General features: G+C 49.4%; 3 protein-coding genes and 1 long non-coding RNA gene across 11 annotated transcripts in view; 3 read left to right on the forward strand and 1 right to left on the reverse strand.

Annotated features, from left to right (window-relative positions):
- The first annotated feature begins 212 nt into the window (after positions 1-212).
- On the forward strand, positions 213-12,771 carry UBE4A (ubiquitination factor E4A). Of its 2 annotated transcripts, XM_015883861.3 has the most exons (19): positions 213-464; positions 742-918; positions 1,695-1,807; positions 1,952-2,104; positions 2,256-2,415; positions 2,502-2,704; positions 3,002-3,193; positions 4,046-4,379; positions 4,624-4,750; positions 5,720-6,027; positions 6,796-6,928; positions 7,768-7,955; positions 8,443-8,543; positions 8,660-8,773; positions 10,038-10,212; positions 10,355-10,535; positions 10,927-11,074; positions 11,500-11,657; positions 11,892-12,771. In XM_015883861.3, the coding sequence occupies exons 1-19, from the start codon at positions 338-340 to the stop codon at positions 12,028-12,030; spliced, it is 3,231 nt and encodes a 1,076-aa protein (XP_015739347.2). In that variant the 5' UTR covers positions 213-337; the 3' UTR covers positions 12,031-12,771. The 2 variants fall into 2 exon arrangements, 1 of the variants encoding a protein (XP_015739347.2); XR_014938227.1 differs by lacking the exon at positions 10,355-10,535.
- Positions 12,772-12,940: 169 nt separating this feature from the next.
- On the forward strand, positions 12,941-15,319 carry ATP5MG (ATP synthase membrane subunit g). The gene is made up of 3 exons (XM_015883865.3): positions 12,941-13,047; positions 13,186-13,346; positions 15,142-15,319. Exons 1-3 carry the CDS (start codon positions 12,984-12,986, stop codon positions 15,238-15,240), a joined length of 324 nt encoding a protein of 107 aa, XP_015739351.1. The 5' UTR covers positions 12,941-12,983; the 3' UTR covers positions 15,241-15,319.
- Positions 14,305-17,831, reverse strand: LOC116654375 (uncharacterized). Its single transcript, XR_014938231.1, has 3 exons — positions 17,590-17,831; positions 14,998-16,666; positions 14,305-14,905 (listed from the first exon to the last, which is right to left on the reverse strand). It is a non-coding gene; the product is annotated as an uncharacterized LOC116654375 (long non-coding RNA).
- KMT2A (lysine methyltransferase 2A) overlaps positions 17,380-20,230 on the forward strand; it is a 43,689-nt gene continuing 40,838 nt past the window's right edge. For 3 of the 7 annotated variants that reach the window (XM_015883850.3, XM_015883851.3, XM_085526019.1), the window contains exon 1: positions 18,141-18,651. In XM_015883850.3, the coding sequence (XP_015739336.2) occupies positions 18,178-18,651 (474 nt within the window). In that variant the 5' untranslated portion in view covers positions 18,141-18,177. Of the gene's footprint in view, positions 17,517-18,133; positions 18,652-20,230 lie in introns of those variants that run through there. The other 4 variants (XM_015883849.3, XM_015883852.3, XM_032449092.2 and 1 more) reach the window with 3 other exon arrangements.

Below are 20,230 nucleotides of genomic sequence, written 5' to 3' on the forward strand. Positions count from 1 at the left end.
TCTAGGGACAGTGACTCCAATGCAAGACATCCATAAATCAATATTATATCCTAAGTGTGCGAATTCCAACATAAACTAATTAATTAACTAATTAATTAACTAATTAATGCATGTGGGTGGCACCAGTTTTTGTTTACATGGAGTCCTCCAAGACGCCAGGGGGAGCTAAAGCACTGCGACACCCTCTTGTATGGCCATTAAATAACGTCATTAGTGTGCGACGTGCTGACTGAGTAGGAGCTGAGCGCGGCGGTGCCGGGCCTGCCCGGTTCGGTTCGGTTTAGTTCGGTTCGTCCCCGCAGACCGGTTGTGTCCGTCCCGCATGGCGCGGCGTTGAATGGAGATGACCGATCAGGAGAACAACAACAACATCTCCGGGAATCCTTTCGCTGCGTTATTCAGCTCCATCGCAGACGCCAAGCAGTTCGCAGCAGGACAGAAACAGCAGCTGAGGCAGCTGGCAGGTCAGGGCTGGGCCTGTATGGGGGGTAAACGAGGGGTAAATGGGGGTAAATGGGGGTAAACGGGGGGTAAATGGAGGTAAACGGGGTAAATGGGAGGTAAATGGGGGTAAATGGAGGTAAACAGGGGGTAAATGGGAGGTAAATGGGGGTTAATGGAGGTAAACAGGGGGTAAATGGGGGGTAAGGGGGGGCAAAGGGGCTGCTCTGTGTCCCTTCGTGCCTTTCCATGTCTGTGAGTGCAAAGGAAGAAGCTCACTCAGGAGGTTTTATTTTGCAGGAGAAGAAACTTCGGTCAGTCAAGATGACTCTGATAACAGCGTGTCCGAGAGCCTGGATGATTGTGATTACTCTGTGGCTGAGATCAGCCGTTCTTTCAGGTCTCAGAGGGAGCTGTGCGAGCAGCTCAACATCAATCACATGATCCAAAGGATCTTTCTCATCACTCTTGATAACAGTGAGTGCTCCTGATGTCCTGTGGTTGTTGATCTGGCTTCTATATGGCCTCAAGGGGATGGGATGCTGGTGCTCTGTTCTCTGGGTGAGCAGTAGGAGGCATAGCCCCTTCTCATACAGCAAGCTCCACTCTGGTTCTTGTGCTGGTATAAAACAACATGGGAGGAACACAAGGTGGAACAGCTCTGTGTCCTCGAACCACGCAGCTGCTTCACATTTTATGTTCCCAGAACCTTGAACAGAGCTTGTGTGTTTGCATTGTACCTGAAAGGGTGAGAGAAAACAGCATTACACAACTGCTGTGAAAGGCTGTTTCTGCCTCTGTGCTTGAAAAAACAGGCTCTGAATGCAGCAAATGGAAGTGTCACTTAGTATATCTCACATCTGGCACTATTGTGTTGAGGAGCTCGTGCTGCTCATGTTGAATGGGGCTGCATGGGGCAAGGATGTGAATAGAGAAACTCCCTGAGAGCTTGGGGCCTTGTGACCCCATGTAATACCCCAAAGCTTATTTCCTACAAGTGATATCAGTGTAAGAGTGCAGCTTCTAATGATGTGGGGTCTGTGCTTGCTGGATTCCCTAATGAAATGTGTTTTAAGCAGGAGCTCATCAGATCTATGTGAAATTGGACAGGGATGCTGGGAGGTGGGCAGTGCTTCCCTGCAGCAGCCAGCAGCAGATGACTGTCTGCCCCAGGCAGGATCCTGCTTGCAGATTTCACTTCTTGCAGTTATATTCTATCAGCTGTGACTACAGATGATTTATATTCTCACCAGGTGATCCCAGCATGAAGAGTGGAAATGGGATTCCAGCTCGTTGTGTGTATTTGGAAGAAATGGCTGCAGATCTGGATGACCAAGACTGGCTTGACATGGAAAACATCGAGCAGGTATATCTCATGCATTGCAATGACTGTCCAAATTGAGACTGCATCAGGGCTACAAGAGAGATGCTGATTGTAACTGGCCAGACTGTTAAACTCCTGGCTTGCAGGAGCTGTTTCACTTTCATGGTGTTTTTTTCTTGTATCTAGGCACTGTTTACCCGCCTGCTGCTGCAGGAGCCTGGAAACAACCTGATTTACATGACTTCTGCTGGCACACAGAATCTCTCTGCAGATCGAGATGCAGGGGAGAAACAAATCCTACGCTACCTCTATGCCTGTTTCCAGAGGGCAAGAGAAGAGGTGGGTAGAAGTTTCTGAGAAGGGAGGTAACTTTGTTATCTAAAAGCTGATCTTTGTTATCTAAAAGCTGATCTTTGTTATCTAAAAGCTGATCTTTCCATGGCAAGAGGTGGATATGGAGCCTCTGATCTGTTCTGTTCTTTCTGTGCAGATAACCAAGGTTCCAGAGAACTTGCTGCCCTTTGCTGTGCGCTGCCGAAATCTGACTGTGTCAAATGCTCACACTGTTCTTCTCACCCCGGAGATTTATGTCAACCAAAATGTGTATGAGCAGCTGGTGGATCTGATGCTGGAAGCATTGAGAGGAGCACGTAAGTCTGAACTTAATTAATGTCTTAGTGAGGTTATTGTTAAGAGCTGTGAGGGTTGTCAGTAATTCCCTTGTGTCCCTTGCTAGATTTTGAAGACATGACTGAGTTTCTTGAGGAGGTCATAGAAGCCTTAACGATGGATGAGGAAGTGCGGACGTTTGGGGAAGTCATGGTTCCAGTGTTTGATATTTTATTGAGCAGGATCAAGGACTTGGACCTTTGTCAGATCCTTCTATACACTTACCTGGATATGATCCTCTATTTCACAAAGCAGAAAGATATAGCAAAGGTATGTGCTTTTCAGTTATCAGGAGCTGTTGGCTGCTTTGATTGTTACGGGGAAACCCAACTGGTTGGAATTGTATCATCTTAGTGTTGTCCTATGAATACTTCCGTAGCATTGCTCAGAAAGACAAGAGGTAGAAGAAGTGGGAAAGGAGTTTGCACATGACAACAGGGAAGCAGACAGTAGTCCTAGAAGCAGATACTCTGTGGCACTTCTTGTGCTCTTGTTTTTAGGAACTCATCTTTACAATGTAATTCTGATTTCAGTTTAGGCTGCCGCACGTTCAACTGTTTTCCCTAGGTTTTTGCAGGGTATATTCAGCCCAAGGATCCCAGCAATGGACAGATGTACCAGAAGACTTTGTTAGGTGCCATTTTAAACATCTCCTGCTTGCTAAAGACTCCTGGTGTGGTAGAGAATCATGGGTATTTCTTGAATCCATCCCGATCCAGTCCACAAGAGATCAAGGTGCAGGAATCCAACATTCATCAGGTGAGACTGAAGCATAACATTGCTGCTTAATGGGGTTCATTGGTCTCTGCTTCTGGGTTCAAGTGAGAAGACTGGATATTGGGGTTGTGTTCTTTAGCTGGTTCTTTAATAGCCTGGCTTGTGGCTAAGCAAGTCATAGAACTACTATAGCCTGTAGATTCCATCTGTAAGATCTGTAAGGTGTAACTGCTTACTCGGGTTGTATCCAAAGTCTTTATATTGACCTCGTGTTTCTGCTGCTTAAGAAGTCATTGCTAGGGTACTTGCAGGGCAGATCCCAGCACCAAAGTTTAAGATGGTATATGGAGATAATCTACCTTTGTTGTAATTACTGTGAAATAGGTTTTCCAGTGCTTTTCTGGTCATTAAAACATTGGCTCACAAGCAGATAGAATGACGAGCAGCACTTTTGCTCTATGAAATTAAACAGCTTCCCTCCTGAGATCAGCAGTTGCTAGTAGGATCCTGAATTGTTTCAGGAGAGAGAAGCATCACAGATTAAGGCACAAACACAGCCCTCGTTCTGCAGAGAAGCATAGTCAGGTGCGGGTGCTTTTCACAGAGAATGAGATTTCCAGCCGTACATTCTTTCAGGGTCATCATTTCTGCCACGAATTTTGCTTGTATTTCCCACGGAACCAACTTGCATTTCAGTGTGTTGTTCATTATTCTGGCCTCAGGTTTTGAGCTATTCATAATACAAGTGTCACAATGGTAATTTACATTGGCAATCCTTCCTTTTGAAGGTGGGAAGTTGTCTGGACATGGGACAACTCTGGAAGCATTAATAAAATAGTCAAAAGGAGCCTTCAGGTCATGACTCCTTCAACCATTTTCTGTTCCCTGTAACAGTTTATGGCTCAGTTCCATGAGAAGATCTACCAGATGCTCAAGAACCTGTTGCAGTTGTCTCCAGAGACGAAGCACAGGATTCTCTCCTGGCTTGGAAACTGTCTGCACGCTAACTCAGGCCGTACCAAAATTTGGGCTAATCAGATGCCAGAGATCTTCTTCCAGATGTATGCCTCAGATGCCTTCTTCCTCAATTTGGGAGCTGCCCTCCTGAAGCTGTGTCAGCCCTTCTGCAAACCAAAATCTCCTAAGCTGCTAACCTTTAACCCCACTTACTGTGCCCTGAAGGAGCTGAATGAAGAGGAGCGGAGGAGTAAGAATGTACATATGAAGGGTATGTCCAAAACCTGTGGGAGCAAGTGAAGTAAAAAGGGATCTTCTCAGTTCTTAATCTCTCCAGTGCACGCTTTCTGTACATTGGTAAAGGGTGAGTTAAGTGAGAGACTACAGATGAAAAAGTGGAAGGGATAAATTCAAATGAAACACTGCCCAGGGACACTTGTAGACATTTCATATTATCAGGAGGAGCTCTCTTGAGCCCCTGTCAAAGCTTAATGCAAAGATGCTTTTGATTCTAGGTTTGGAAAAAGAAACGTGTTTGATACCTGCTGTGACTGAACAAGAGCCAGAGTTTGCAAACAGCTACAACCTGGTGACAGAAAACCTGGTTCTGACACAGTATACCCTTCACTTAGGATTCCACAGGTAATAATTCTAGAGCTGTGTGTGTTCTTACAGAGCTGGCTGCTGGGAAGGTGTTAGAGGTGCTACTGAGACATGCACTCTGAGAGAGGTTTTATGTCTTTGGGCTTAAATAACTAATATACAGAATACATTTTGACTGACAACTTGAGCATCAGGCTGAATAATTATGTTCAGAGCTAACAGCCTTAAAGAATCCAATAGTATTATAGTAAATAGTATTTTAACAGCTAGGTGCTGCATTGGCAGCGCTCACTCAGTTCTGATACCTTCTCTGGGAGATCAGACCTCTGTCCTTTTGCTTATCTACTAAAGAGCATCTCAGGAGCAGTGTGAGGTGTCAGAACTGCTCCACTAAATTGATTTTATTCGAAGCAGCAGTGCAGGGTAACTGGCCGTTTCCAGGAAACAATTTTCTGGACACCAGAATGCACTATTTTTATAGCTTTCTTCTCTAAATTGTTGCCTGGATACTATGAGGTCACCACTGATTCAAGCATAGTCCCCTTCTGGTTTATTATCTAAATATAGAAATAGATGAAAAAGTTATGCAAGTGGCTTGTTGCTGGGAAACCGAAAATGTCACCTCTCAGGCTTTACCCACACCCTGACCTTGGGAACCCAACAAGGTTTGCAGCTGCGTGGGCTCGTTGTCTGCACCACTGCAGAGCGCTTCGTAGGAGCTGCTGCTTTACCACGCTGCTTTGCAGACCTCTGTAGTATGTCAGGAGGATTTCTTGTCCTCTCAAGCCCTGACTTGCCTTTCTTTATGCATCTCTTGCTCCTGACCCCTTGAAACAGCTATTTCCCTGCAAATAATCTTAAACAGAAAAGGTACTTGCCTGCTGCACAGAATGTCTCTTACAAATAAGCTGCTAGCTAACAAGCACAGTGACTTCTGCATTGCTTAGGCAGTCTGTACTGAACTTAATTGCATCTTGTCTGATCTCTTGCCTTGTTTTCCCCTGGTAGGTTGCATGACCAGATGGTAAAGATAAACCAAAGCCTTCACCGCCTGCAGGTAGCGTGGCGAGAAGCTCAGCAGAGCTCCAGCCCTGCTGCTGACAGCCTCAGGGAGCAGTTTGAACGCCTGATGACCATCTATCTCTCCACGAAGACAGCAATGACGGAGCCACAGATGCTGCAGAACTGCCTGAATCTGCAGGTGTCCATGGCAGTTCTCCTGGTACAGCTGGCTATAGGAAACCAAGGAACTGAGCCTATAGAGCTGACGTTTCCATTGCCAGGAGTGGAAAACAGTGCATTGGCCTATGTACCAGGTGAAGCCACTTCTCCTGCTGGTTTGCGCTGCTGCACGTAAGGGTCTGAATGTAAAGTGGCTTAAGAAGTGCTCTGTGCAGAGTGTTTATGCATACGTGGTATCTTATTCTTTAAGATTCCTTAAGCACCAGGGTTTCCTCTTAATTTTTAGCTATGTGAAGGGTGAGTTATAGAACATGTAAGAGAGTGTAGCGTGAGTCAGCTGCAACTTCAACATCATCAGCGAGATCATAGCATCCAAACAGGCAGAGACCTCTCAGTTAACCCAGCAAGCTAGTCCTGGTACTGTCTAGATGAACACTGGAAGTGCTGTCCGAGGAAGTGCTTTGCTTTCCAGGGGAGAGGATCCAGTGCTGTTGCTGGTAGCATTTTTCTTTGCACACAATATTCTCTTTGAAGAGGGTCATTAACTCTCATAACACTTGCAGCTCTTTCAGGGAACACTTCAGGTTTTGTTTGCTGCTGACCTTTTAAAGATCCCATGCATTGCCATGTTGCTAAGTTTGACCAAATCCTGCCTTGGTTTCCTGTTCTCCCTGTGCACTGAATTCTGTTGTGTTGAGACTCTCTTCCCTCGAGCTTCTGCTGTGTAGCAGTGCATAATATCAATGGAGAGCTGCTGGGTGTCACCCTGTATAGTGACTTTTGAGATGAGCAAAGTGGATCCTGTGCATTCGATTTCTTCAGGCTCTATATTCATTTTGGTGTTCTATTAAAACATGCTGTGTGAGCTGCTTGATGAACTCACATGCAATCTCTCCTCACAGAATTCTTTGCAGATAATTTGGGTGATTTCTTCATTTTCCTGCGGCGTTTTGCTGATGACATCTTGGAGACTTCTGCCGATTCTCTGGAGCACATCCTTCACTTTGTTACCGTTTTCATGGGTGATGTGGAGAGGTACGTGCAGCCCCAGATGTAAACCCTTTATACTTACTGCAAAGCACCTGGATGGAAGCAAAAAGGTAGGAACAGTTAGAGGTGCCTTGGAGCTCGGCTCATGCATCTGTAGGTTGCTTGATCTCTTTGGAAAAATCAAATTCAGCTCTCAGAAGGCACTGAAAGCTGCCTGAACAACTCGTGCTTCACAGGAAGCAAACAGAACATTCAGCATCTTAATAGTTATACAGTCATACCGTTTGGGAGCGTGGTCACCCATAAACAAAGTGCCAGTGAGCACTGAGCAAGGAAGGTTTGGCTGTTGCTGTAACAGTAACTGCTGCCCATCTCCAGATGTTGTTGAGTTTTTCCAACACTCCCAATACTTCTTATGACCTGAAGAAGTTACTTCTATGCTTTCTGGTTACCCTGGCATTCTCATCTACACAGATGGCATATGGCTGCAGGAGCACTAAGGGTATGGATCAGCTGGAAATCACTACCTAATCTAAATGTACTTGTAAGGTTACTTATTCTGCTGCTTCCCATGGTGCTGTGTATGTGAAAACAAGCAAGTATGGTGCTGAGTCAAATTGAGATGCTAGTTGTGGTCATCTGGGTGTGGATTAAAGCGTTGTATTTAACAATTCTGAAAGGGTTTTGAGTGGGAGTTGGTAGTGATGCAAAGAATCAGATGTTCCCACAACAACCTGCCTATCTTTTAACATGGAAGCTTTGATTTGTGCTCCTATATGGCATAAGCAAGTGCTTTGTTAGAGGTGTTTTGCTAGTTGCTACAGGAACATCTTGGAGTTGATCTTTAAGTATCCCTTTGAATTCTACTGTCTTTTCACTTGCAGAATGAAAAATCCTCATCTGCGAGCCAAGCTGGCAGAAGTGCTGGAAGCTGTGATGCCTCATTTAGATCAGGCCCAGAATCCACTTGTCTCCAGCGTGTTTCATCGTAAGAGAGTGTTCTGCTCTTACCAGCATGCTGCCCATCTAGCTGAGGCACTTATCAAAGTCTTTGTGGATATTGAGTTTACTGGTAAGCATGGAAGGGGAAGAAGTCGGTAACAGGTCTCTGACTTCTCCAGGAGTTGTTCTTTATAATCCCCTGGAGAGCAATAGGAAACACTTGCTGTTAGAGGAAACGCATATGTGTAGCTGAGGCGGTCATTGTCCTTCCTATGGGGTTCTGTTGGACTCTGTGAGTTTCTTGCTGCCCTACATACAATTGGCACTTCCTGCTCTTTGAAAACAGAGAATTACTCAAGAGCTGAAGTGCTGCCTTTCTCATTTGTTTGTTTCCATTTCTGCCTGGGATGCTGTCAGGCACAATGTCTATCCATTGGCTGCACCCTCCTGTTGTAAAAGTATCCCAGCTGATCTTAAGCTGTGATCCCAGCAGCCACTTGTGCCTCCCCCTGGCCCTTGATCCACAGGACTTGCCCATTGTACAGCAAACACTATAAGGAATTAAAAATCCCTGCCTGTGCCCATGGCCAAAACATGATGCTCTCACTTATGTTTAGGTGACCCCCATCAGTTTGAGCAGAAATTCAACTACCGCCGTCCAATGTATCCCATCCTGAGATACATGTGGGGCACGGATTCATACCGACAGAGCATAAAGGTAAGACAAGCGGTGTAAATGTAAGCATGTCTGTGTGGCTCCTTACGGAGCATATAGCTTTGTGTCATGCAGTTTGGACTGTGGCAGAGCAGTAATCATTCCCTTGTTATTTGCAGGCTTTGGCTGATTATGCCTCAGAGAACCTGGAGGCAATGAATCCCCCTCTTTTCCTGCGCTTCCTTAATTTGCTCATGAACGATGCAATTTTCCTGTTGGATGAAGCCATACAGGTGGGGTTTTGTGTCTGTGCTGCAGGCGTCGTGTAGAAATGGTTCTTAATCCCTTTTAGATGGCTGATTACAGCAGTGCCCTTTTATCTCCAGAGCAATATTAATATACTTGTGTTCTTTGGGTGAATCCTCGCAGTAGATACATGCTGGGAAACTCAGCTGAGCCAGGTTCATGATCTTGCAGGCATCAAATCTGGTATAGTGAAACCCATGGTAGAAGGGATTATGGCAGAAGTATGGTGGGGTCTGGGCCAGAGCTCACAGGGCACTTGATTCCATTCCCCTTCATCTTGGGGGACGGATCAGAACAAAAGGAAACAAAAAAAGCTTTCTTTTTTATTTCCCAGATGGAGAATGAAGTGCTAACAGGGTCGGAAGGAAATCTGCCTGTTGTTAATCTGGATGCAGCCAGGCTTTAAATGAGTTGTGCAGTTTTTGATTATCAAATCCCCTTGGCCTTTCCTCAGGTGGTGTTGGCTAATAAGGACCTTTTGTCTCTAGGCAATTTTCCATTAGGTTTACAAGGCAAGTTTCAGCTGGATTTGTGTCCCCGATATGTGATGATTTGTCTCACCATGCCTTCCACAGCCTCTTGGTGCTGCCAGAAAGTGCTTTTGTGGAGCTTTTTCCCTGTAGCAGAATGGAGTCTGGCAGATCAGACAGGTCACATGGATATTGCACGTCTGGTTTTGAACATCTACAGACTTCATACAATTTGTCACTATGAGCAGCTGTATGTTTTATTACAGTTATGCACTTATGAGCCTTTTCAGGTGCTCTACCTTTTCCTTCCATAACTGGCCTCAGAGTGGAGCAGATAATATCTGAGGTCTTGCCATTAAGTTCCTTAGGTTGGTGAGAAGGTATTATGACACAAGTAAGCTCTTATTTCTTGCTTGTTAGAGCTTTTGAAACCAAATTAATTCACGGCATCCCACTCTTGAAAAATATGCTTTGGTTTTGCTGCTTCTGTCTCCTGATGTCAGGCAGAGGAGCAGTGAGATTCGATGCTTTCTGCTAACATTGCCTACATGTGTTAAAGTGGGATTTGCCATAAGAAAGGTTGGTAACATTATAATGATTCACCAGAGGAGATGATGTGGAATGTGGATGCTCTCTGTGCTAAGCTGAGATGTATTCCATGCTCCTCTAACAAGCACACGTGCCTCTTCTGTGCCCTGAAGTGACTGGCTGAAAGGAAAGCATCTTAGTGTGCTTTACTCACACAGCTGCTCCCATATGTTTCCCTGCTGTGTCTTTACAGTACCTGAGCAAGATAAAAATTCAGCAGATAGAGAAGGACCGTGGTGAGTGGGACAACCTGTCCCAGGAGGCTCGTCGGGAGAAGGAATCCAGCCTGCAGATGTTTGGTCAGCTGGCTCGCTTCCACAACATCATGTCCAATGAAACCATCGGTACTCTGGCCTTCCTGACATCAGGTAGGGAAGAGCAAATCCTGCCTGCTGGGACCTACAAAACTGCATTGTCTGGGAATTGGGCAGGTCTAAGTAGTAGTTTAAGTATTGTCAGACAGGGACTGGATTGCCATGAAGCTCAGGGAACTGTTGGTTTCTGTTCCAGAAATCAAGTCCCTGTTTGTGCATCCCTTTCTTGCTGAACGCATCATCTCCATGCTAAACTATTTTCTGCAACACCTGGTTGGCCCTAAAATGGGAGCTTTGAAAGTCAAGGATTTCAGCGAGTTTGACTTCAAACCACAGCAGCTAGTTTCTGACATCTGTACGATCTACCTGAACCTTGGGTATGTGACAAGGGAGTGCTGGAGGTGGGATGTCAGAAGTGCTCGTGGAGAAGAACAGCCTTTGGGTGCTTTGAAGTATAAACAGGTTTTTGTCTGTCGGACACTGATGATGTTTGCAAGGAATTGGAGCTCTAATTTGGCCTAAAGTGGGACTAGATGTGCTGTGCACAGCTACTAGGAGTGGAAGTTGAGCGTAATCACAGTTAAATTCATCCCATGGGTCTCTTTGGAGATGACCTGGGAAAAACAATTTGATTACAGTCAAGCTTTTCTCTCTGTACCCTGTAATTCGAGTTCCTTGCTCTGGTAACACAGCCATTGAGGGCACTGATTTGCAACCAGATGAATATGAATTCTTAAACTCTTGCTTTCCTTTCACATTGTGGTCCAGAGATGAAGAAAACTTCTGTGCCACGGTACCGAAGGACGGCCGTTCCTATTCACCAACACTCTTTGCCCAGACAGTGAGGGTTCTGAAGAAAATCAATAAGCCTGGCAACATGATAGTGGCTTTCAGTAACCTGGCTGAGAGGATCAAGGTGAGAAGCAGATAGGATAAAGGCCAAAAAGAAACAAAACTGGCATCCTTTTCCATCTGTTTCTGGCTGCACCTTTGCCATGAAGCTGTTCTGGGAAATGGTGCTTTACCTGAAGTGTATGTTTGGACAGCTGAGAAGGCTCCTTTATGGCACAGACCTCTATAAGTTTTTGCATGCAGTTCTTTAATGCATTTACAGATGTATGAGTATATAGCGTGAGAGAAGAAACACATGCAGGCTGATAGTGAGGCTTGTCAGCTTCAAGTGGCAAATGTGTCTGTGTGTTAAATCAGGCTCTCCAACCTGTTCTGTGGTCCCATGAGGTGCTTTTTCAGTCATGGTGATGTTCAAAGCAAACCTGTATTTGAAAGAATCAGAACAGCACTGGGATCTCTTGGGTTCTAAAAGCTGTGTGTGCCTACCAGTCTCTTGCAGACCGTCAGCAGCAGGAGGAGGAGACATACGCAGATGCTTGCGATGAGTTCCTGGATCCTATCATGAGCACTCTGATGTCTGACCCAGTAATCCTGCCATCATCACGGGTCACTGTGGATCGCTCGACCATAGCCCGGCACCTACTCAGGTATGAAACGTAGGCTTAAGTGCATCCTTATGTATATTAAGCTATATTAAGCTTCCTTTGGCACTGACTGTTTTTCATGGGGCTTTTCCAAGTTGGAAGCTTGGGATAGGGGATGGAGTTATGCAGTCTTGGGGTGATATGTTTCACTTATCTCATGGTATCCAGTGACACACGGGCTCAGTGTTGGCTGAGTAAATGGGCAGTCAAGGTAATCTCCTCAATGCTCTCTTTCAGTGATCAGACGGATCCTTTTAATCGGAGCCCACTCACTATGGACCAGATTAGACCAAACAGGGAGCTTAAAGAAAAGATTCAGCAGTGGCTCGCAGAGAGAAAAAAGCAGAAGGAGGAGCTGGAGGACACACTGAACTGAGAACAAAGATCTCCATCCCCAGACATGCAATCATTGGCGACATGAATGTCCTGCAGTGATGCTGGCAGTTTCTCCAGAGCATCCATGAAACTTGCCACGTGAATGAAGAACACACGCAGCGTATTACACCACATCTGGAACCTCTCCTTGTATCTTCTTTTCTCTCTCTTTCTGTCTTTCCTTTTAAGAAATACCATTGAATACCAAGAATTAACACTGCGCTGTCGCTTCCTCACCTCTGCATCTTTGGGAAGCTCTTCTAATTATCCTATTACCCCATCCCTGTACTAATTGTTCTTTGTGTTGGCTAACAACTGCCATGTTACTTTAACAGTGACACCAAAAACCTCCTTTGCTGTCCCAGCCTCTCTTCTGTTGCTGTTGACTCCCAAGTTGTTTAAATGATGTGATTATGCATCTGTAGGTCTGCAAAGTTCAGATTGCAGTTCTGAAGTTCAGATGGTGGTGGGGGGCATGGACTGAAAGGGGACAGTTATACATAGATGGGAATAAAGGGTGATGATATGCAATATACTTGTACAGGTCTAGCAGCTCATAGAGAGAAATTAGTTACAGAAAAGCTGTTTTAGCACGGAGGGATGACGAGGCTGCTCGTTCTATAGGAGGAGCTTGTCATTAGCGGTTCCTAATGGTGAATGAGAAGCGGAATGGGAGCACCCCTTGTCTCAGAGCTCTCCCGGAGCCGCGTTGTGATGAACGCTATAAATCTCTCTGCCTTCACTCCGTCCCTCGTTTGGTTTCTGGCCGCGTTCTGGGCACACGGGGACGAACCGGTACCGTGCGGGTCTCGAACCCACAGACCTCCGGCAGGGCCCCGCCTCACTCACGTGTTGCGGGTCCTTGTGCGGGCTGCCCGCTGCATCCGCCTGCAGGGAGAAGCAGGCGCTGCAGACAGGCGGGGTCCATTGGAGGCAGCGGGGTGACTTTCAGACATGGCGCAGGCCGCGCAGAAGCTGGTGCAGAGTCTGACAACACGCGGGCCGCAGCTGCTGAGCGGTGAGAGCCGGGGGGGATGGATGGATGTGGGTTATCCGCTGGATGTGGTTCTGAGCCGGCTCCGTGTGCTGTGATGGAGGGGAAGGGCCTGGTATGGGGTCGGGAGGGGCTGACCTGGCTGTGTGCTGTTCGTTGTAGCTGCTGTGGCCTACTCCAAACCTCGCCTGGCCACGTTCTGGTATTACGCCAAGGTCGAGCTCGTCCCTCCGACCCCCGGTGAGATCCCCAAGGCCATCGATAGCATGAAAGACATGGTCAGGAGCTTCCAGTCCGGCCGCCTGGCGCAGCTCACGGTCAAGGTAAGGGCTGGTTGAGTTGGGTGGGTGTAATTAAACCGTGTGTGCTTCCATTCAGCCATAGCCAGCTTTCAGTAGGGCCGTGCTTAGCAGTGTAAATCCAACCTGCATTATTGCTTCTGCTTCTTATTGCTTCTGCTTCTCACTGTCTGCTTGTAGGACCCTTGAAGAAGCCACAATCTGAGCTCAGAGCAGTTCCCAGCTCAGTATGTGCTCAGCCACACATCTGTAGTTATTGCTGCTTCCACCCTATTGCGTTGATATTAGTGTTCACAAAGGGTTGGTCGTTGTGGTTTGTATCTGCCACAGTCCTTCTGTCATTTATGGGTGTTTCTGGACGTGACCTTGGTGTGTGTTAATAACTGTGTAGCAAACAGGCGTTGGGCTTGTCTGTTTTCTCCTTCCTGGTATCTATTAAGGTGCATTTAACCTCCACAGTGTTACATTGAGGTGAGGTTTAGGGTCTGTTCTGAGTAATTCTGATCAGGCTCAATCAAGGGGGAAGACAGGGATTGTCTTTGGATGTGTCTTATAAGGAAGGTATTTTATGCTGCAGTAATATATGGAGATGGGAGCTTTAACATACGTGTCTCATGCTGCTCTCAATGAGTTCCTGCTCAAGCTGGGCAGCCTGTGTCCTGCTTGGTTTGTTAATCCTCATATAGTACAAATCAATGTGCAGCTCTGGTGCTGCCTCCCTGCATGGTGAGCTTCCATCTCATTGCCTGCATGGCCATGAGGGAGCTGAGGATGCGTTTCCTGCCTGGATCCTGATGTTAGATCATCTGCTACTGCAGTTTGGCTGTGTCTTTATTGGTCACACGCTCCCCAAATCAGAACCTTAATGTATGTGATCAACTAGATAGGGAACAAATGAGGTACATTGGCCATCGCTCAGGAGAATCCCTCATTTTAGATGAGGTTTTTGGTAATGCTTGAAGTCACTCAGGCACATTAAGGCTCGTGTTATTCCTTGTGACCATTTTATTCAGCCATTATGAGGTCAGCTTATTTTCACAGTGTTGGTTTCTGCTGCAACCCTTGGATCATTAACTTTTCTCAACCATCTACCCATGGACCTTTCCCTGTGTTTCTTTCATCCCATTGCCTCAGCACTCTCATGTTTTTAAGGCTTTATTGCTGCCTTTCACCTCCCAGGATGGAAGAGTTCTGCAATCTCTCCAGGCTCTGGCAGTTGCAGTCTGTGAGCCACAGGCAAAATCAGCATCAGGGTGGTATTTTCAAGGCACAGCTTCACCACCAGCATTGTAGCTTGACATACTTGTACACCATGAAGAACAACTGAGCTGCCGTCAGCTGCCTTTGAAGCTCAGAGCACTTATGGGTCAAGAGTTGAAGGTGTTTTAATGTTTCAGCATCGTTTCAGCTCTTCTACAACTATAGCAGAGCTGTGCTGTGTTCTCTGGGCTCACTGCTCAAGTGGAGAGAGGAGGGAATGGATTTGCCCAGTCAAAGCTGTGTCACCTGTTTGGTGCATCGCTTGGCCCTGAAATTCAATTCGTTTCCTGCAGGTTTGGATTTAGAGCCCTTTAAGATCACTTCTGAAATAGAACATCAGCCGATGCAGCATTTAATGGTTTAGAACCATTTTAACAGTGTGGATGAGGGGTGGATGAACGTGGTGAATGCTCACCTGCACATCTGGTTTTGGCTTAAACTGTTGTCTTGCCCATCGGATGACTGCTTTGCTAGTCATGCATGCTGTGTGAAGACAAGGGCAAGAAAGGAAGCTGTTGCAGGAGCAAATATTCTAAATTGTGGCTTTTTTTTCTTTCAGGAAGCGCTGAGGAACGGTTTGGTGGCCACAGAGGTGCTGATGTGGTTTTACATTGGTGAGATCATAGGCAAACGAGGCCTGATTGGATACAACGTTTGAAGACTCGACCTCAGTAACACAGTGTTGGCTGCTGCAGCCCTGAGCCTGTAACACAAATAAAGCCAGGGGCTGATGTTGAGTTGTTGTGGTCTTTTTGCAGTGGTTGGGATGTGAGCCTGGCTCTGACCTGGCGATGTCACCAGTAGCGGGGAATGGCTTCTCTAACACAGCTGCCTGAAGGGCATCTTAGCACAGCAGGATGTGCTGGTGGAATTTCCTTTCCTCTGCCCCTCCTTTAACATGTGGGGCAGCATTAAAGCTGGCTTTGGTCAGTAGTGCTGCTTAATCATTGTTTCCATGCTCAATGTTAATGGTAACCTGTATGCAACAAGCTACAGCACTGCAGAAATGCAGAGACTGGCCATTTCAAACTGACTATACAAATACTTTCTCTTGTTTCTGAGTATATTTAACACCAGACAGGCTGTTCTCAGGTGCTCTTTTGATCCCCTGGGCCCTGTGTTAAGCTCCTTGGTGACCCTCAGCCCTCCAGCCTGGCTGCCCCACCTCACACAGCTCTGGTGATGCTGTACTTGTAGCAGTTATAGCACTACTGTCTGCAGCAGCCTCAACTCCCCCAGCACTTTGTGGCAGGAAGAAGCCTTGCATGGTCTTTGGGATGCTTTGGATAGGCAGCACAAGCAGCAGCCACAGGCAGCAAGTAGCACGTTAGAGAGGTGCAGGTGTCACACTGGTTATTTTCCAGAGCTGGTCACTGGAGTGGAACTGTGCCTGCATTTCTTTTGACTGTGGGTTTCAGATCATGCTGTCTGCTTGGTATCCCAGCAGGCTCCCAACAGACAATGCATTTCTATTGCACAGAAGGGTCCTTGACCCAGCAGCTGTGGCAGTGCTGCTGAGAAAGTGGAGCACAAGTGGAGCCTTGAAGAAAGATACTGATGGGCAGCACTGTTTTCTCTTGTAATCTCCATGTGCTGCCCATGTCCCACCCTGGAGGCCAATGGCCCAGTGTTGAGAATTCACCACAGAACAGAACTGGATCAGTGCTGTTTGAAGGGAGCACAGCTTCATAGGGAGAACCTCCTGTGGCTCCACACTTGACCCAGAGTAGTACCAGGCAGCACAGGATGGCCTGCAAAGAGCACAGCTCCCAATGGCAGGGCTACAGTAACCTCTGAGTGTGACTAACAAAGGGCTGAAGCCTGATGTCCCAGCTAAGCAGTGAGTGCTTTCTCCTTGCTCAGCAATACCTATGCACATCTTAGTGTGTACTGTGTGTTCTGGGGCTGATGGCTCTGTTTCAAGTAACTGAATGGTACTTAACTTAAGCACGGCTGTCTACAGGTACTTGGGAAGGGCTCTCCTGCCTCTTCTTCCACACTGCTCTGCTGTCAGATACTTGGGATTCACTGCATTCCCCTGCAATGTGTGGTAGTACACAGTGGGTCCGATGTGTTGGAGGAGCCTGTTATGCAAGTAAGCACACGGTTAATGGGGGGGGAACTTGGGGTGGGTGCTTGTTTCTTCTGTTTCTGAGTGATTGTGAACTACTGCTGGGCATTCCTGATCTCCCAGCTCTATAATCCATCACCCAGCTGTGAGAGGTGGGCTGTAACACATCTACTGGGTAGCAGAGAGGTCAAATGTGGGATTAAAAGCACGACTGACCTGCAGAAGGTTTCCAGCCCCAGCATAAAGGAACCAACCAGAAGGCAAGTCTACAAGGACCTACTGTGCCACCTGTGTGTGCTGCTTTTGCCAGGATGGAACTAAATGCAACTGAATTGGGCAGCTCCGTGCCCTGTGCTGCAGCTTGCCGTTGGATTGCAGGGGCTGTCAAGCTCCCTTCATCAAGAACATGAAATTAAACTTGACTAGCAAAGGCTTGGCCACGCTCCAGTCCTCTTCATGCTCCCTGGAGCGACAGAACCCATCTTATTTTAATAGACAACGAGGGAGGGAGAAGGAGCCCTAATGAGAAGCCCGACCCTCAGCCCTGCACCCCAACCGGCCTCTGCTCGTTTTCTTTTGTCATTTACCACCCAGCCAACGCAGCTCGCTCGGCACCAGGTATTTCCCCTCCCTCACACACCGGCTTTTCCTGACAGCAGCTGCTCGTGTCTGGGCAGCGCCGTTTTCCAAGGGAACAAAGCGGCACTTGTAGGAATTTAACCCCCTTCTCCCCACACGGCGCAGCGCTGAGGTGAGGCCGCTCCGTGACATCAGGGCTCCGCATCCAGCCTCTCCCGGGCACCATCCCCGCTCGTTCCCGGCCATGACAGCGGGAGGAGCCCGGCAGCCCCGGGGAGCGGCAGGTAGGACGGAGCGGGGCCGGGCTGTGAGGGGGGTGATGGGGGCGGCGGGGCCTGGCTGCCGTGAGGCACCTACCTGCGGGTGGGCCGGGCCTGCTCACAGCCTTTGGGCCCGCACCCGGGCTGTGGGGAGGACGAGGCGGTTCCGAAGGCTGGTTCCAGCCCCTCCTCATAGCAGCCCCTTCCCCTTCCCGTTCTCTCCCCCTCTGTGAGGCCGCAGCCGCCCCCCGTGCCCCCCGGCTGGGCACCGATGCGATGCGGGCCGCCCGCCCCTCACGCCCCTATGCCCGGCCCGGGGCTGCGCCGAGTTGAAGCCCCGCACCCCGCATACGGCCCGGCGTTATGCAGGGGGCTCGCGGGGCGCGTTATGCTTTATGCTCGATCCCGGGCTGCCAGGACTCGCGCTGTCGCTCGGCATTGCCATTACGGTTATGTGGGTTGCTTACGGCCGCCTTATGAAACAGCCTGTTTCCGGGGCCGGCGTGCGAGGAGCCCCGCAAGCTGTATAACGCTCCGGGTTATGACGAGCTGCCGCGGCGGCTCGCTGCGCTATTCAGGTCGAGGGGGCGCGCTGGAGCCTTTGCCCGGTACCCTGTATATCGCCCAGCGTTATGCCGGGCTCTCACCGGTCGCGTTTGGCTTATCCACGCGCCGGGGCGGCGAGATGGCGGCGCCCCGCAACCAGCATATCCCCGGCTCTTATGCAGGACCTTCGCGGGCCAACGACGGGATATGCAGGGCGCGGGGCGCGGCCCGGCCCCGCTCTCTGGCTCGTCGCCTCACAGTAAAGATGGCGCACAGCGGTCGGTGGCGCTTCCCTGCCCGGCCCGGCAGCGGCGGATGGGGCCGCCGAGGGCTGGGGGGGTCCCGGCTGCGGGTGCCGGCCGTGCGGAGCCTGCGAGCGGCCGAACCGGCTGCCCCGGAGGCGGCGGGCGATGGGGAACGAGGCGGCCCGTGCTCCGGCGTTGGGGCGGCGGGAAGCGGGGGAGGCGGGGCAGCGCCGGGATCCGGCGGCTCCGGGGGCCCCGCGGCCGGGGTGGGACCGGGATTCGATGCGGCGCTTCAGGTCTCGGCCGCCATCGGCATCAACCTGCGGCGCTTCAGAGCGGCCTGCGGGGCCGAGGCGGGCAGCGGAGAGGTGAGGAGGGGCCGGCGGGAAGGGAGGGAGGGAGGGAAGGAGGGAGGGGAGGGCGCGGCGCGGCCCGGAGCGCGGGTCCCGGCCCAGCATCACACACACAGAGACACATACATACACACACACATACATAGACATATACATACAGACATACACACACACACCCCCTGCCCGCACAGCCACGGCCCGCAACGCCGGACACACCTACCGCGCACAAAGGGCGCGCCCCGCCGCCGGCTGCACAACGGGGGTGATAGTGGTGATGATAGTGGTGATAGTGATAGTGATAGTAGTGATGGTGGTGGTGGGGTCCCCGCCGGTGGTGCCGGTGTCTGCCCCCCGCCCGCCCCCGCGCCGCACGGTCCCTCCCCGCGCACGCGACTTGCCGCCGGTGTGTGTCCTCCCCGCCGCCTCCATTATCCTCATCCCGCGGCTCCTCCGTCGGGAAGGGCGGCAGCACAAGGTGGGTGAGGAGAGCGGGACCGGGAGGGATGGATGGAGGGAGGGGCCGCTGGTAACAGCTGTGCATCTCCCCTGAGGAGCGATGCTCGGAGCTGTTCCGGCCTCCGCTCCTTCGGGATCGCTGGGATAAAGCGTTAATGGGGGAGCACGGGTGGGCAGCAGCTGTGTCCGGACCGGGGAACGGGCGCTGGAGCGGAGATATCAGCGCCCGCCCCTCCTGGTGCCGCGGGCACCGGCCCTGCCGTGCTCCTCCTCCTCCTGCCGCCCCCGGCTGCACCTGGATACTGAGCTGCACCCCGGGGCAGCAGAGCCTGGCAGGCAGAGCTGCTCGGTATCAAGCAAGATCTGTGCTCGCCTATTCGGTTTGTCTTTATTCAGTTGTTCTACTTGCCTTCGTTTTGTTTATTTAAGCCATTCTAATGCAGCCAGAGCAAGTGTCTGACAACAACCCACCTATTGACAGAACGGGGAAGACATGATGGGGATGTGTTACTTACTACAGGCTGCAGCGTTCTTGCTTTGCATGGCTTGTTAGCTGTGTCCTTGATGTGGCAGGAAAATCCTTTGGTTTCTTTACAATAGGCGGCTTTTATTCTTGCTTGCTTTTCTTTCCTGGGAGGCATGTTCTGTCTGTGGCTCCGAGGGCAAACTGTCAGCTGTGGAGTGCGTGAGTGTGTCATGTTAAACAGCAGCTACTTTGCTTTATCATCACTGATTGATAGTAATATCAGAGGTGATGAAAACACATATAAGGGTGCGTTCTACTTTGGGGTTTGCTCTCAGGGCTTTCTAGCAGGTGATGTCATGCAGCTCTGAGCTCCTGCTCCAGCAGGCAGTGATGCTGGGGGCTCAGAGTCACCAACTCAGAGGCAGTTTGGAGATGCTGTCAGCCTAACAGTGCTTGGAGTCACCTACTGAAGGCAATACATGCTGCCTGCTAGCATCCATTTTGGTTGGTACCAAAACCTTCATGGTGGTTATACAGGTATATAGACCCAAGATATTCTTGCTCTGACACTGCAGTGTTTTCTTGTGTGTGCATTGGGTTCAGGTTGTCTTAAAGGCTGGTTTCTTTCCTTCATTGCTCCTATAAGAAGGTGCCTTTCCTTCTGTGATGCTC

Source organism: Coturnix japonica, chromosome 34, assembly GCF_054131305.1.
Source record: "Coturnix japonica strain WE chromosome 34, WE-NBRP24, whole genome shotgun sequence".
NCBI classification, from domain to species: Eukaryota; Metazoa; Chordata; class Aves; order Galliformes; family Phasianidae; genus Coturnix; species Coturnix japonica.

Coding starts and splice junctions, on each gene's coding strand:
- UBE4A (XM_015883861.3), top strand. CDS start 338: ATGGAGATGACCGATCAGGAGAACAACAACAACATCTCCGGGAATCCT. Junction 2,105..2,255: donor TCCAGAGGGCAAGAGAAGAG/GTGGGTAGAAGT, acceptor CTTTCTGTGCAG/ATAACCAAGGTTCCAGAGAA. Junction 10,213..10,354: donor TCTGGCCTTCCTGACATCAG/GTAGGGAAGAGC, acceptor TTTCTGTTCCAG/AAATCAAGTCCCTGTTTGTG.
- ATP5MG (XM_015883865.3), top strand. CDS start 12,984: ATGGCGCAGGCCGCGCAGAAGCTGGTGCAGAGTCTGACAACACGCGGG. Junction 13,048..13,185: donor CGGGCCGCAGCTGCTGAGCG/GTGAGAGCCGGG, acceptor TGTTCGTTGTAG/CTGCTGTGGCCTACTCCAAA. Junction 13,347..15,141: donor TGGCGCAGCTCACGGTCAAG/GTAAGGGCTGGT, acceptor TTTTTCTTTCAG/GAAGCGCTGAGGAACGGTTT.